This window comes from Populus trichocarpa, chromosome 1 (genome assembly GCF_000002775.5).
Source record: "Populus trichocarpa isolate Nisqually-1 chromosome 1, P.trichocarpa_v4.1, whole genome shotgun sequence".
Taxonomy (NCBI): Eukaryota; Viridiplantae; Streptophyta; class Magnoliopsida; order Malpighiales; family Salicaceae; genus Populus; species Populus trichocarpa.
The window spans coordinates 37,062,251-37,077,832 of NC_037285.2; the positions used below are offsets into that span (position 1 = coordinate 37,062,251).

Consider the following 15,582-nt stretch of genomic DNA (forward strand, 5'->3'; position numbering starts at 1 on the left):
TTTAATTATAAAAATTTAACAATATCTGTTTTTTAATGTTTAGAAAAAAAATCATAGAGAACAATGAAACTAGTTCCATTTAGAGCATGCTTAAGAATACAGTAAAGATTGTATTTTATTTGCAAATGTATTAAAAATATTATTTTTATTTTTTTTTAAATTTATTTTTAATGTTAATATATCAAAACAATAATAAAAAAATATAAATTTATTTTTAATTGTTTTTTTGTAAACCTCGGTCATATTTTAGATCCAACCGTTCCTGTTTCAGGAAAATGCGGTTGCATCACCCCTTGGAATCTTATGTAAACGACATCGTATTCCAAAATTTTAACTCAAGGGACCCTTTGCGTCGGCAAGGAGGTCTCTGTCCCCCGGAAGTACCGGGGCAGAGCAATTACGAAAACAGTCCAACCTTAAAGGCTTCTTTCTTTTCTTTTCATATTTTTGCTTTTAATCGGAAATAAGAAATTTTTATTTGGTTTCGTTTCAAGAGTGATACAGTTTTGTGATATTTTCAAGAGAATGGAAATATCTTCAGGCGCTATTGGTTCCTGCTCGAAAGACCAAAAAACCATGTATCAAGAGTGGTTTCATTATGCCGATTCAGGTCACTACAATCTCTTCCTTCCTTTGTTTTCCTCTCCTAGTTTGTTTCTGCTACTTTCGATGATAATAATAATAATAATTTTTTTTTTTAAAGATGGTGATGGTCGAATTACTGGTAATGATGCTACCAAATTCTTTTCATTGTCTAAATTATCTCGCCAGGATCTCAAGCCGGTTCGTTCATTTATTTCTTGATTTTTTTTTCTTTAATAAAAATCTCATGGTGAAGAAAATATACATACTAATTTTTATTTTTATTTTTGAAAGGTATGGGCCATTGCAGATTCAAAGCGACAGGGATATCTTGGCTTCATCGAGTTCATCATTGCTATGCAGGTTTGCATTAATTAGTTAATTAATTTTAATTTTAATATTAATTAAAATTAAATTATCTTTTTATGTTTTTCTTGATTTGTAGTTAGTTTCTCTGGCGCAATCTGGGCGTGAAATAACAAATGATATCCTCAATAGCGATGGTAAGATGTGTATATATAAATTGAACAACTTAATTTGATATTGGAATTTAATAATATAATGTAATTAAATGATATTGCAGTTGACTTTCAAAGTCTTAAACCTCCGTCCATGGAAGGTTTGGATGCGTTAATGGCGGTAAGTGAACGTGTGCTGCGGCTATAATTGGTTTTTCCTTATTCATTCTCATATGATTTTTTTTTTTTTAATTTTGGTGTGCAGAAGAAAAGGCGTTCTTTGAAATCAAATGATAATGAAGCAAATGGTAATGGGGCTTGCTCCTTGTTTTATTTTATTATTATCGTGCTTTCAATAATTTTGTAATGGCGCTTGCTCTTTGTTTTACTTAATTATTATCGTGCTTTCACTAATTTCCAGCAATGCAGGTACTCCGACAGTGCAATCAACACCTTCGGCAAATTGGTTTTCTTCAAAACCATCAAGAAAGGTTCGTGTTTATGTTCTTTATCTGAATTGGTGCCTGTTTGTAAAACCAGTTTGGTATTTAGACTTCATTCAGAAGTTTCATATTTCATTAGCAACAATTGAGATGTTTGTGATGACAATGATAACTGGTGTACCGAATCCTAACCGGAATTTATCTCTTCTTAATTGCCTGACACTGTATATGGATTGCTTAATTGGAGACTCGAAACTTACTTCTTGTTATTGTTAATTTATTTGCGTTTCCATTTATTTTTAATTTGTGTACGTGCAATGCTTTTGCCTGTTGAAATGGAAGATTTTTCCTGTGATAACATTTAATCTGAATCCTATTCGTTAATAATTCTAATATATATTTTTCATAGCCTTATTATATTCTGTTTCATTTTTTGATAAATGCACCTGTTTTTAGTCAAAGCCTGTCTTCTCTGTGAGCTTCAATTTCATGATATATTCACAGGCATCACTGTCCTCTGTTACATCAATAATTGACGGCTTGAAGAGACTGTACATTCAGAAGCTGAAGCCATTAGAAGTTACTTATCGTTTTAATGATTTTGTATCTCCAGCCTTGGTGAGTGGATAATATGCCCAAAAACTTTTGAGCTCAGTTTTTCTGGATATGCATGAAAATATATTTAATAGTATCCTTGATTTGTTCTTGTCTATTTAACCAGAAGGAAAAAAAAATTATCCTTGATATGAACTTATCTGTTTGTGGATGTGTTGTTCGCTGCAGACAAATAGTGATTTTGATGCCAAACCTATGGTTATGCTTTTGGGTCAATACTCAACTGGAAAAACTACATTCATTAAGCATTTACTTAGAAGCAGTTATCCAGGTGATTCTCTCTCTCTCTCTCTCACTCACACACACACACACACACACAGCGTGCATGCGCGTGCGTGTGTGTGTGTGGGGGGGGGGGGGGTGTGCTAAGTAAGAATTGCTTTGTTTCCTTGTACTGATTTCCCTTGTATTTTGCTACAGGAGCTCATATTGGACCTGAGCCTACAACGGACAGATTTGTTGTTGTAATGGTATAAAAAAATTTATTATCTGTTATGTTTCCATGAGTACTGTCTGGTATTACTTGCCAACAATAAAATCATTCATTTATTCTTGTCTGTGTTTGCTTTGTCTGATTTGTCTTGTGCAGTTTCTTAAGGTTCTTGAAAATTAGAATTATTGGAATTTAACATCAGGAGAACTGCCTTTTTCATTTAATCAATGTTCTAATTTCCTCCTATTGTTATCAGTAATTGGTTAAAGTTTTGCTAGTGCTGTTTTATTTTCCCTGGTTGCTTTGTCTTCTTTGGTTGGTTTTCTTCAACACTGCTACATCTTGATGATTTTTGTATTGATGTGACCTTATAATTTCTTGACTGGTTTACTTATAAATATTATTATTGTATTGATTTGTAAGCTTGTTTGGTCTTAACCATCAACCTTTAAAGCAGAGTCCAATTCATTTCCATGTTTATATATCTGTTGGATCCTTTTCAGTTTTACCATTTGCTTTTTGATTTCTTTTAATAGAACTTCAAGCATTACTTGTTACACTTACCTGTCTACTTTAAAGTTGGAGATGCTTCATGTAACTGTTCAAATTGGGGATGTTTATGTAAATTTAGTTCGGCAATAGCTTTGATGAACTTCTCTGCAGTCACGTGGTTAATGCTCATTGGGCTTTTAATGCAAATGGTCCAGCTACCACTAGCTCATGGCTAACCAAAAATCAGGGATTTAAAAATTAGTTGTGAAGTAAAGAAATTAAATTAGCTCATGGCTAACCAGAATTATGGTAAAGTCAACATGTAGTTTGGAGTTTTCTGATGAATCTCAGCATTTGATGGTGGCTCCTGGGCACCACTCCACTAATTGCTGAGCTTTATCAGCAAGTTGATTTGGGAAAACTATTTCGGGAAATTTAGCTCGTTTTTTTTTTTTTTTTTTGTTAGCAGTTGGTCTGTATTAGTTTTACTGGAAAGACTAGCACTCATTGTTTTGTTGTGGTCATTTCTTACTCTTACTAATCTGTTCATTATTTTACCAATACTGATTGCATGTTAATTGTTGTCTAGTGTAGTCTGGAACTGATGAAAGAAGTGTTCCAGGCAACACAATTGCAGTTCAAGCTGATATGCCATTCAGTGGACTCACAACTTTTGGAACTGCATTTTTGTCAAAATTTGAATGTTCTCAAATGCCACATCCTGTAAGTGTTAGAATCTAAAAAACACTGAGATTTCCTGATTTTGGTTCTGGAGCATCTGAAGATCTCATTCATTATCGTGTTTCAAGCTGCTGGAGCATATTACATTTGTGGACACACCTGGAGTTTTATCAGGAGAAAAACAACGGACACAACGAGCTTATGATTTTACAGGTGTAACATCATGGTTTGCTGCAAAATGTGACCTCATTCTCCTTCTGTTTGATCCTCACAAACTTGATGTCAGTGATGAGTTCAAGCGTGTTATTTCATCTTTACACGGTCATGATGACAAAATTCGTGTTGTTCTCAACAAGGCAGATCAAGTGGATACTCAGCAAGTAAGAATTTACTAAGTTAATTCATTTTTTTCAATCTTCAATTCAATTAATGTGTGTATGTATAAATCATGTAGACACATTTACTTATAATACATATGTAATATAGAAGCTATAAAAGAACCATTTGTTTACAGATTTTTGTTCTATTATGCAGCTTATGAGAGTCTATGGAGCTTTAATGTGGTCACTTGGGAAAGTTCTCAATACTCCAGAAGTTATGCGTGTCTATATTGGGTAAGCTCTCTATCAATAAATTTAGTTTAATATCACTCTAATATGTTAAGTTAACAAACTGTCAAGATTTTTCTTTCGCTCATTAATTACAGAAGTTGGGCTGTAGGATAAGTTTTGTTGCGGAAAAGTTTTTTATATGAGAAAGAGGGCTTAATCAAGGCTGTTGATCAATGGCATTGATTTGTTCGTGCTTTATTTCACACCCTCTTGTATTGCATAGACTACTCTGCTTGTTTGAACTCATTGAGCATAGGTGGTTTTTTTTTATTTATTTATTGTGCAAATACATCAGCTTACGCTATTGCCAATAACTTGTGGTCCTCTAGCCTTTGCTTTATAACCTAGCTTCATGAGAAACTGAGCTTGCTCCTGTCATGAAAAATTGATGTTTACCATTGCAGCTCATTCAATGACAAACCAGTAAATGAAGCTGCTGTTGGTCCAATTGGGAAAGAACTTTTCGAGAAAGAACAGGAGGACCTTCTTTCTGATCTAAAAAATATACCAAAAAAGGCTTGTGATCGTCGGGTGAGTTTATTGTTTTTGTTTTAATAAAACATAGGACAACCATGTAAGACAGATGCCTGCAAATGCATATAAAGTCATAACTTGGCTTTGAAAAGTAATGAACCTTCACCTCAGGTTAATTCTGGTTTTCGAAATTATGTTTATGAGGAAACTGAAGATTGTTCCTTAGTTGAACATATTCTCCAACTCGTTTTCATTAGGAATTTGAACTTGTCCCTTGGAATCGCTTTACTTGAAGGATTTCAATGAAATTTTTTTCTCACAGATAAATGAATTCGTTAAACGTGCTAGAGCTGCCAAGATACATGCTTACATTATTAGCCATCTTAAAAAGGAGATGCCCGCAATGATGGGCAAAGCAAAGGCTCAACAGAGACTTCTTGATAATTTGGCAGAGGAGTTTGGAAAGGTTGCAGCACTCCTTTTTCTCTGCTTTTATCATCCTTGCAGACAACGTTGACTTTTTGTTTTTTGTTTTAATTTTGCACTGGATAAAATATACAATATTGACATTATTCATGTTCATGCAGGTCCAAAGGGAGTTCCATTTACCTCCAGGTGATTTCCCAAACGTGGAGCAATTCAGGGAGGTTCTGAGTGGTTACAACTTCGACAAGTTTGAGAAATTAAAGCCTAAAATGATACAAGCTGTGGATGACATGCTAGGTTATGACATCCCAGACCTGTTAAAAAACTTCAGAAACCCATACGATTAAAGCAGTCATAGGAATCCCATTTGGATAGAGGGTGTGAGCTTCTCTGTCTGGGTAAGCTTTCTGCTCATTAATTGTTGACATTTACAGCATGGCTGATTCGAATGTATTAAACTATGTATGAAGTAATGCAATGGCTTCTGTTCATGGCTATTCTTAAATTGGAAAGAAAGAAAAGGTTAATCATTAATGCAATATTTGTTAGTTGATTTTTGTATCGAAAGTTACTTGTTCGGATATCATCGTGATACATCTTGTCATTGTAGATAACGTACAAATTCAAGCAATTCATGGCCATTGACTTCTGCATCTCTAAGGTCTACAATATTGTTGTGAACAAAAAGATAGCCAATCTTTAAAAGTAAATGGATCTTTCCAATTTCCTCAGTTTTGGGTGTGATTTGTGATTGCTGCTACTGGGCATGAAAGACTAAGTGACATCTTTTGGGTTTCTTCGACTACCTTGCAATTTATTAGGTTTGTGTTGATAAAAAAATTATGAAATTAGAGTGTTTGATGAAATTCCAAGTTGTAGTTCCTTTTTAATTTTTAGTAAAGTTGTAATATTAATATTGCAATGAGTTTTTAGTTATTAAATAGAAATTATTGTCAGTAATTTAAATTAATCATGTATTTTTTTATGACTTATTTTTACAAGGATGTTAGAGGCAAAGTATAAAATAGAGTAAATCGAATGATGATGAGGATAATTTTCCCATAATAAAATTATTTGTCTTGTAAATTTGAAAGTACATAGTCATGAATTAAATAATTCTATTTAATTATTCGGATTAAATAATTTAATTTAAATTATTATTTAAACATCATGAAGTGAGCATATCATACCTATATTCAATTAATTAATTCTACTTAATTCAAGAATAAAATTTCTTTTTAAAACATAAATATAACAAAAAACAACAAATAAAAAGACTCGAGATGACTCAATTAAATAAGAAAAAAAGGATGTAGAAAGCAGATAAAAAAAATTAAGCTTAATCTCCAATTAAATAAATGTTAAGGATAAAATTGAAAAAAATTATTAGCTTTAAAAAATGATTAAAAAAAACAAGCAAACCCGAGTGAATCTTCTAAAGCTGGGTTAATCTCTCAAACTTTCAACTCGTGAAATCCTAGACATGGGCGCAACTAAAAAGCTTAAATCCAAACCAATTTAATATTAAAGAATAAAATCATAAGAAAAATATAAATTTTAAAAAATCTGTCAGATTAAAAAAAAATCAAAAGAATAAAGATAAAATCTGATAGAAAACAATGGATGATGAAATCGTAAAAAAAAAAATCAATTCTAAAAATTATCTCAAATTAGATAAATAACAATAAAAAAAATGATCACCAAAGTTGACAAATGAAAAAACCAAACGATGATGAAATTGAAAAACAATTCCAATATTATTAATTATTTCAAATAAAATAAATAGTAGTCAAAAGAACATGGATTAAATCAAAATGAATGAAAAACTTGAAGGGCTTATTTGAAAAATTGGAGGGTAGGGGGCAAGAATCGAGTAGGAGAGAGAAAAGAATGAAAAAAAAAGGTGGCTGCTAGCACCAAACCGGAGGTCAAAATGCGTGCACACACTACCAATCCATGGAGGGACCATCAAGACAAATCGAATACTGCCCAGGAACGATATTTTTGGCAACCAGAATCAGTCACACATGTTGTTTGAAGACAGTTGATGTAATCTAAGCAATACCAAGAGATCCGTTAGAGGTTCTAGTTGGTCAAATGACAAGATTTAGAGTTAAGAGGTTCAAAAATGCTTTCGATAGACTTCTTCAATACACATGAGCTAAGGTGAACTTCAAGAAGATATTAAATAGCTAAGTACAAGCCTTGATTAAATTAATTCATGTTCAAGAAGGGCTTCTAGATGGGCATTCAAACATTACAAAAAGATTGGAATAAGAAGATTCAAATCTACCAGTTTTGACTTTTTTTCTATTTTTTTATCATATATGGATCTATATAAGGAAACGTAATACTAGAAAGTTGACATCCATACATTTCTAATAATATATGGGTCGTCTTCTAATTCATTAAGATGAAGGAGGATTATGCACTTGAAGTTGAGCTTCGATAGTACTATTATGACGAAAACAACTTTAGTCTTATTTAGATTAATTGGGCTACTATTTTATTTATTTTTTAGTTATTATTAGGACTTTTAGAAATATTAAACCTTATATTTTCTTACTTTTAAAAGCATTGAAATTATTTCATTTTACTATGAAAAGAAAATACACACTGCTCGTTTTAACCTAGATCAATTCTAAAATACCCACATGGTCCTTGTGCAGTAACAATTTCACCCTTTATGGTTTTTTTTAAGGGCAACATAGTAAAAACATTATTCCCAATGCATTGTATCTAGGGTAACATCGTTTTGACCACCCCATTCAGTTTTTCTTTTTTGGGTCAGCCTCAATCCACACTGTTGCATTTTATAACAGAAGCGAAGAGTACAGGATTTGCAATTCTAATCTGGAAATTCTTAACAAGACAACAGATGAGATAGTTGTCTGCTGCAGAGTCGTAGTAATGGTACTAAAAACAATACGCACAAAGGGTACAATAAGCTATGAGGGTTGAAAATATATACAGATAGCAGCAGCTAGTGCAGAGAACCTTCATCGAGAAACTGGACAAGAAGCCTACGGTTAATTACAATGTGAAGCAATGCTACTTAATCTAATAGAAAAGAGTTGTATTAACATGCTACAAGCATCAGAATGAGAAACCAATTCAGACTTTCATACTAGCACATGACTCATTGGCTTCAGTTTCTTGGGTCAACCACTCGTCCAAACCCACCTGAGCTTGCTTTCTTCACTTGATCCTCTTCGCTTTGGCCAACAGAGTCAAGATCATTGTTGAGGCCTTTTAAGCGCAAATCCAAATCCAAATCCAAATGGCTCATGTTTGAATCCTGCAGGGGAAACAGATTCCTGTTTAACACCAATATTAAAGAGAGAATTCAACAAATTGAAGCCTCGACATCCTTGAAAACAAAACTTCCATCTGCTAGAACGGAAACAACTAAGAAAATGCATTCTCATTGCCATTGGAAGACATGCATTCTGGGAACCCATTGGGAGTTTGCCAACCTAAATTTGGGGCGGTGATCAAGTTTTTGACAGCTACAAACCATGAATTCTGTTGCGTTTAGCAACAAATATAATGGTCAAACTTTAAAAATAATTTTCCCAAAATAAGTCTTGGAAAGGTTGACCATTTGCCTGATGAAAAAAGAATCAAAGGTTTGAATATCCAAATACATGAGCAAATAATATAAAACAATTCTAGGTTCAATTATAAGTGCAAAAGTTTCATGTAAAATAAGACTTTTAACAGGTATCTGAAATTTCTTCAAATAGTTCATTTGGGGAGTGGAATTCTCAAATCATAATTGAACTAACATCTCAAGTCCTCAAAAAGAAAAAGAAAAAAAGGGTATGAGATTGCCTTTTGATCTTCTACTTGTCTAGACAGAATCCTAAAACCATTTTACTTTCACAAGCTTGAGGCATTCAGATGAGGTGATCTGTCTGCCTCAAAAAATTCCAAGAAAAAATGGTCAGGCAGGATGATATCGTCTCAACTCAACTTCTCCCAACTTCTCCAAAAAATAGCAAGAGCAAACCATCTCTTATTTAAACCTACTAAGAACTCTTAGCATCAAAATGTGGGAAATAATGGGATACGATAACGGTATACACGAAAAGTAATCATTAAAAAAAAAAAAAAAAGAGCTATATAATTCGCGGTAAAAAGTGTTGTAAGAGGGTGAGACCTGAATTTCACTCTTGAGACCATCTCCAATATTTTGTCTATCATCCTTAGAAGTTAGCCACCCTACCAACTGCTTCTCAACTTCTTGTTCAACCTTCTTTTCTACCTTGCTACGTTCCTCCAGTACAGCAATCTACAACATAAGAAAATACTAAATAAAAATAAAATAACAGTTTTCTAACTTAATTCCATATCTTCTACAAAGTAATTAGCAGAACCAAAATAGCAAGCAAGTGAAAAACAAGAAACAAAATTCACTAACAAAAACTCATGCCAGGTTGTGTTTTACTTACTGGGGTGTAACGGAATTTGCGTTTAGGTGGATCCTCGGAGGAGGAGGTAGCGGCGGTGGCCCCAGAGGGGGGTAGTGGAGTCCACCGACAGAGGAGGAGGCGAGAGCCGTTGTTGTTGTTGTTGTTGTTGTTGTTATGGCCGTTGGAGTGGCTGTTGTTGCGGTAATTGAGGGTGGGAGAAGGGGACACGTGGACCCATTTCCTCTTCCACTTCCTGACGGGGCCATTAAGAACAGCGGCCGTCGCTGATAGGCCGTACCGAGACGAAGACCGGCCCAACCGAGATCCCACTCCCTCCATTTTTCTCACCCCAAAATCTCGGCTTTGTTTTTCAGGAATCGCCGGTTTTTTGGGTAAAAGATATAATTCAGCAGAGCAGAGGATACGTGAGGACTGCTCGCTGGGAGTTGAGGCAAAGCCCTTAAGGACCGACATGGCTTTAAAAAATGCTTTTAAAAAACTTCAAAAAATTTTTATTTTATTTTTTATTTTAAATTAATATATTTTTAATATTTTCAAATTTAATATATTAATATTAAAAATAATTTTAAAAAATAAAAAAAAATTATTTTAATGTATTTTAAAATAAAAAACATTTAAAAAGATAATTATAACCACACTTTCACACGCACACGCTAAGCTTGAGAGCCAACGATGTCGTTCTCATATTGAATTGAAAATGAAACAATTTGGCTACATTTGTTTACGGTAATTAACTTTTTTCTGATATTTGAGAGGTGACCAGGCAGGGTACCCGTGCTAGCTGCATTTAATATAAAAGAATAAGGTATTAGCATTGGAATTTGTTTCTTAAGTATCATATAATCTTTTAATTGAAAATTTTAAAAATAATATCTACATAAAATAAATTAACTGAAAAAAATCATAAAAAGAATGGTTAAAAGCAATTAAATATTAAGTTGATTTTCCTTTTAAGTTGTAAAAAATATACATGCAAATATTTGATGCGTAACAAGGGACACCTCTTGAATTCTTTTATTTAATTATATAATAATTAAAATGTACCTTTTAAGAAATAAAAGATATATTTTTTTAATCCAAATTCTGTTTTATTGTTCATGTAAATAAATTTTTTTTCACAAAAAACATATATTTTATAGTTTTTATTAACAATGTGCTTCATTGAATGAAAACTTAAGGAAATCAAAATAAATATTCAAATAATTCAAAAAAAAGAAAAATATTTTTTTTAATCATGTGTTTCTTTTTATTTTATTTTTGGAAAAATAACATATCTTTTTTATCAGAAAAATTATTTTTTAAATACAAACTTATCATAATCTTAAAAGCAAGTTATAATAAAAGAAAACAAATCATGAATAGATAAATTCATGAATGTATTAAAAAATATATAAAAATAATAAATTTGAGAGAATTATATAAAAAACATCATAAAAACAACAAAATAAATACTTTATTCACATAGCAAATAAAAAAAATCCATATTTGGTTCATATATAATTATTTTGAAAAAATAATTTTTAATATTATTATAAAAAGCTCTAATATTATTTTAAAACTATAACATAATTGAATAATTATTAAGATAAAACAATCAATGGCTATTTTTCTTTTTTTTTCTTTTTTTAAAAGGTGAATCACCTAGGTTGGAAGGATAGACTTGCATGTCTCTTCCAAACTAAAAAATCTAAATGCATTTGGGCTTAGAAGACCATACTCGCGTGCCTATTTGATTTTCATGTTGTTTGCTCATATTTTTCTTAAATGAAAAGGTTGACGCATTATTTGCCTGTAATATTTTATGGTCTTTAAAGGTGATTTTGATGATCGAAAAGATAGGGTTCAAGTTTTTGATCCCCAAAACTAGAATTTCTACATTGTTGATCCAAAAAAATGAAAAAACAATATGTCATATAAACCTTTAAAACCTAATTTTTAACCACAAAACACATTTTAATTGGACTACTTGATCTAGTTTTCTAGACATCATTAAAGGTAGAAACCATCTCTATTGAGTTCTCATCTTAAAGATAAATCCATAAACACAAGAATTTAGTCATCTAAGAGTTTTCTCTCTCTTTTTTCTTTTCTAGCAAATTTCTCTCTCTTTTAACAACAATCAAAAATTAAAATGCAAAATAACTAAAGTTTTATGACTAAAATATAAAAGTTAAAAAGAATAGAGGCCAAATATGTAAATGATAAAACTTAAGGGACCAAATTAAAATCTTTTGAGCATTTTGAACAGTTTAAGCTCTGATTTTTTTTAAAAGATAATCTTGGTCCTCGTTCTTGCAATCTTTTACTTTAAGAATAACCTAAAATTCAATTTTATAAAATTAGCCTTTAATTTAATGCTAGAATATTCAATTTCACATCAAGTATATTAGAACATGCTAATCAAAATAAATCTCAACATTTAAAACCATGCCAACTTGACTTGCCACGATGAAATTGAAAAAAATAAATTAATAAACAAAGTGTAAAAAAAAAATATTAAAGGACATAAAAGGAAAAATTGACCATAAATAATGACAGTGAAGTGTGGAGGCATGTGGTATATGAATAGTAAAAAACCCAATTTGTTTTTGTTTATTTCATAATATAATTATAACTTTCATTAATCAATTTGCCAAAATTGATTAATTATTCTTTGCAAATAGTGTCTAATTGATGCTAACATTCCTAATTTAACATTTGTTTTTAACAAATATAACTCATTGTTATCAAATTTTGTTGTTGAACCTAATTACATTTACTCTATATTTAAGAAAAAAATTGAAAAGAACTTCAAATTGATAACATTATTAAATTATAAATAAATTTAAAACTATAGAAATTAAATATGTATTTTATAAAACTACAAGGATTAAATAATTAGTTTTATTAAATTATAAGAACCAATCAATAACGGAATACATCATCAAATCACTGATTATTGTGGAAAGTGTGCAACTAACCCCTTTGTGAAATCAATGTTGTTTAGTTCATCACTAACAAATGTGATAAATCTTTACAAGAGAACAAAATCATCACAAGTAGTAAATTTTTTCTAAAGAAAAGAGTGTCGAACCCACAAGAACTAATTATGCTATTGAATATTGAGATTTATCAAAATAGTTACAATTTAGAAATAGAACTAAGATTTTATAGAGTTGATCATCTAAATTAAACTACAGTGTTTGACAAAAGTAAATTAAAAGAACAAAAAATAAAACTTATGATTATAGAGATAATAAAAAATAAATCTAGAGCTTTTGATTTCACATAGTTAGTCCCACACAATTTATTATTTCTTGTTATAAAATCTCAAATCTTCATGTTGATGATTAAAAGATCTTTTAATTATTTAATGTTTTCTCTCAAACAACATTAAAAACATTTTCACCTAATAATTCAACATATCTCTGTGTAAATATAATTATTTGAAGATTCATTAAGTTCTTTGAATTTTTTTAATATAAAATCACACTAATTGCAGTAAAGTATCTTTATTTTTTGCTTAACTAATGGTGTTTAGTCCTAAAAACTTCTAATAATATATTACCTCTTGATCTCATTATGATTTATTAAATCAAACAATAATTTGCTAGAAAATTGTAAGCAACAAGATCAAGGATAAAAACTTAAAATATAAAAAAATAGAAATAAAATAACTTGAAATTTAAATTGTGCGATCAAAACTAGACTATATCAAAGCCCTCAAATAATAAGATTTAGTACATAATCAATATAAAATAAAACTATGTTCATATTAAAATACATCAAAGAAAAATTAAGAAAAAGAATAAAACTTCTCTTACTTGGAATCATTTGAAGAAGCATTCCACTATAGCGTATGGTTTCTTCTAACTCTCTCTTTCTTGTTTCTCCTCTTTTTAATGGTAAAAATAACCTCCTTTTATCATCTCGAGTCATGATCTCTTCCCTCTCCTATCTTTCTTTGGTTCAAAATCTCCTTTTATTTGTTTCCTAATTTTCTTTTTCAAAATTGATAGGTTCTGATCTCTAACCATTATACTTCCAATAACTCAATCAATAAGAACTCATAATCTCATATTCCTAGTTTCATCATGAAACATTGAGCATCTTTATTATTTCACCATAAACTTTCCTCGATAACATCATACTTTGTGGTATCACAAACTAGCATGACCTAACATTTCACATCAACTAAAAAGTAAATTTAAACATTAAGAATAATTTAAAATAAATAAAAAAGAGGAAGAGAAGGATGAAAATACCCTTAAAAATTAATCTGAAAGTTGTTGGATCATTGTTGGTGCTGGACTACAATAATTTGACAATTTATGGCCACTAGTGAGATTTTTTTCAATGTTTTCTTGGCAAGTGGCTAGGTTTAAAATAAACCTTGGGATCTATACTTGTCATTAATGAAGGTAGTAAGGATAACCACAGCCAATAGAGCATATCAAAAGCATAGAAGGGGATGGCTAAAATTGATTCTCCTTTATTAACATTGTCCTCTACTTATTTGATTTTCTATAAAGGTTAGCATTGTTTCTAGAATCAATGGTTACTATTGGGTTGGACAAAGAGGTTGAAGTCATTATCACCATAGTAATTTTTAGTGTAAAAAGAATGAGAGAAACTCAAGTTAAAAGAGAAAGAGAAAGAGAAAGAAATGGAAGATAAGAAGGAAAAAAAAATAAAAAAATAATTTCTGCTAGAATAAACCCATTAGATTCTAGCGGGTTGCTAAAGGAGGAAAATAAAGGGAAAGAGTGAGAGAGAAATGAATTATGGCCATTCTTTTTTAGATACATATTATCCTTTTTTTTGTGTGGGTTTCTCATTGATTACTTTTTTGTGTCTATCATTCTTTTGTGGTGTGTGTTTCTTTTCCTATCTCATTTGAGTTTAAAATTATTCTCTTGATTCTTTCACTCCATCCACACTCATTTTTTCTTTGCTTGATTTTTCTTTTCATCTCTCTCTTTTTTTCTTTTTTTTCATGCTTGCCAAAAATATGTGAAATATGTAAAATTAGCTAAAAATAATGAAAAAATAATATAATTAATAAATTTTGGACAATGATGAATTTTATGAAGAATGAATTTTTTATGTTTTGTTGGATTTCTTTTATTGACATTTGCATAAAAATTGGGGTCACATTTGGGTTATTACAAAATGAATGCATTAAAAAAACAAAAAAGAACATGAATACAATATTAAACATATGTGAGAATGAAAAAAACATTTAAATCCAGAAATGACACCAAAACACATCTAGAACTAAACATGTTAGCAAGTTGTAAGCCTTACAAGGACCTCAAAATCAACACAAAAATATAACAAAACACAATATGGTTGATAGTCAAAATCAAGATAAAATTGCTCTCTCGTATTTTAAATCCACTGAGCAACATAACCCATCCTCGTAATGATGCTTTATACACCCATTTTATTTCACCTCAAAACCTTAGTGGTCTTTGATTTCCAAAGATTTTATGGTTCAAATATAATACACTTAGAATATCAAATAAAAATGAAAACTAAATAAAATTTACTAAAAATCAAAAGTTGAACATGAAAGTGGAAGGAAGAAGGATCAAAGATACCTCAAAAGTTGCTTTAAAAACTACATAAAAATAGCGGTGACACACATTAAAGACTGTAGTAATTGTTAGACAAGCAGAGGATGCATCTAATAATGTTAGGAAAACTAACAATTATTGAAATGGAGCTTGAAATTGTTTAACCTTAGTGATAAAGGTAATGACAATCACTACTAGAAAATGAAAGTGGATTAAAACTTTGAAGGGAGGTTGTCGAATTTGTTATTTTGGGTGTTAGTTCTTACAATGGAGAGATTGTTAGGCCAACATAAGAAACACTACTAGAGTTGTTGAATGGCAATGGCAAGGTGTTTAGTGGTGATTTGGGTTGCAATGGAGGCATGGTTTGGTG

General features: G+C 30.8%; 2 protein-coding genes across 3 annotated transcripts; one reads left to right on the forward strand and one right to left on the reverse strand.

The window, feature by feature from the left end:
- Window positions 1-335: 335 nt before the first annotated feature.
- LOC7478702 (EH domain-containing protein 1) lies at window positions 336-6,205 on the forward strand. Of its 2 annotated transcripts, XR_002980296.2 has the most exons (17): window positions 336-610; window positions 704-783; window positions 877-945; window positions 1,028-1,085; window positions 1,166-1,221; window positions 1,306-1,348; window positions 1,470-1,531; window positions 1,988-2,101; window positions 2,267-2,369; window positions 2,519-2,568; window positions 3,618-3,746; window positions 3,833-4,084; window positions 4,239-4,318; window positions 4,720-4,846; window positions 5,112-5,255; window positions 5,377-5,613; window positions 5,826-6,205. XR_002980296.2 is itself a non-coding variant. In XM_024595089.2 (16 exons), exons 1-16 carry the CDS (start codon window positions 526-528, stop codon window positions 5,560-5,562), a joined length of 1,638 nt encoding a protein of 545 aa, XP_024450857.1. In that variant the 5' UTR covers window positions 337-525; the 3' UTR covers window positions 5,563-5,749. The 2 variants fall into 2 exon arrangements, 1 of the variants encoding a protein (XP_024450857.1); XM_024595089.2 differs by lacking the exon at window positions 5,826-6,205 and having other exon boundaries at window positions 337-610; window positions 5,377-5,749.
- A 1,849-nt stretch (window positions 6,206-8,054) lies between these two features.
- On the reverse strand, window positions 8,055-10,099 carry LOC7478703 (uncharacterized). The gene is made up of 3 exons (XM_002300293.4): window positions 9,670-10,099; window positions 9,378-9,509; window positions 8,055-8,513 (listed from the first exon to the last, which is right to left on the reverse strand). Exons 1-3 carry the CDS (start codon window positions 9,967-9,969, stop codon window positions 8,364-8,366), a joined length of 582 nt encoding a protein of 193 aa, XP_002300329.4. The 5' UTR covers window positions 9,970-10,099; the 3' UTR covers window positions 8,055-8,363.
- Between the last annotated feature and the right edge of the window lie 5,483 nt (window positions 10,100-15,582).

What these genes read in the sequence shown, in the direction of transcription:
- LOC7478702 (XM_024595089.2), top strand. Translation starts at nt 526, where the DNA reads ATGGAAATATCTTCAGGCGCTATTGGTTCCTGCTCGAAAGACCAAAAA. An exon ending in TGATATCCTCAATAGCGATG is followed by an intron (nt 1,086 to 1,165) that starts GTAAGATGTGTA and finishes ATGATATTGCAG; the next exon opens with TTGACTTTCAAAGTCTTAAA. An exon ending in CTTCAAAACCATCAAGAAAG is followed by an intron (nt 1,532 to 1,987) that starts GTTCGTGTTTAT and finishes ATATATTCACAG; the next exon opens with GCATCACTGTCCTCTGTTAC.
- LOC7478703 (XM_002300293.4), bottom strand. Translation starts at nt 9,969, where the DNA reads ATGGAGGGAGTGGGATCTCGGTTGGGCCGGTCTTCGTCTCGGTACGGC. An exon ending in GCAAATTCCGTTACACCCCA is followed by an intron (nt 9,510 to 9,669) that starts GTAAGTAAAACA and finishes CTTATGTTGTAG; the next exon opens with ATTGCTGTACTGGAGGAACG. An exon ending in GTCTCAAGAGTGAAATTCAG is followed by an intron (nt 8,514 to 9,377) that starts GTCTCACCCTCT and finishes TTTCCCCTGCAG; the next exon opens with GATTCAAACATGAGCCATTT.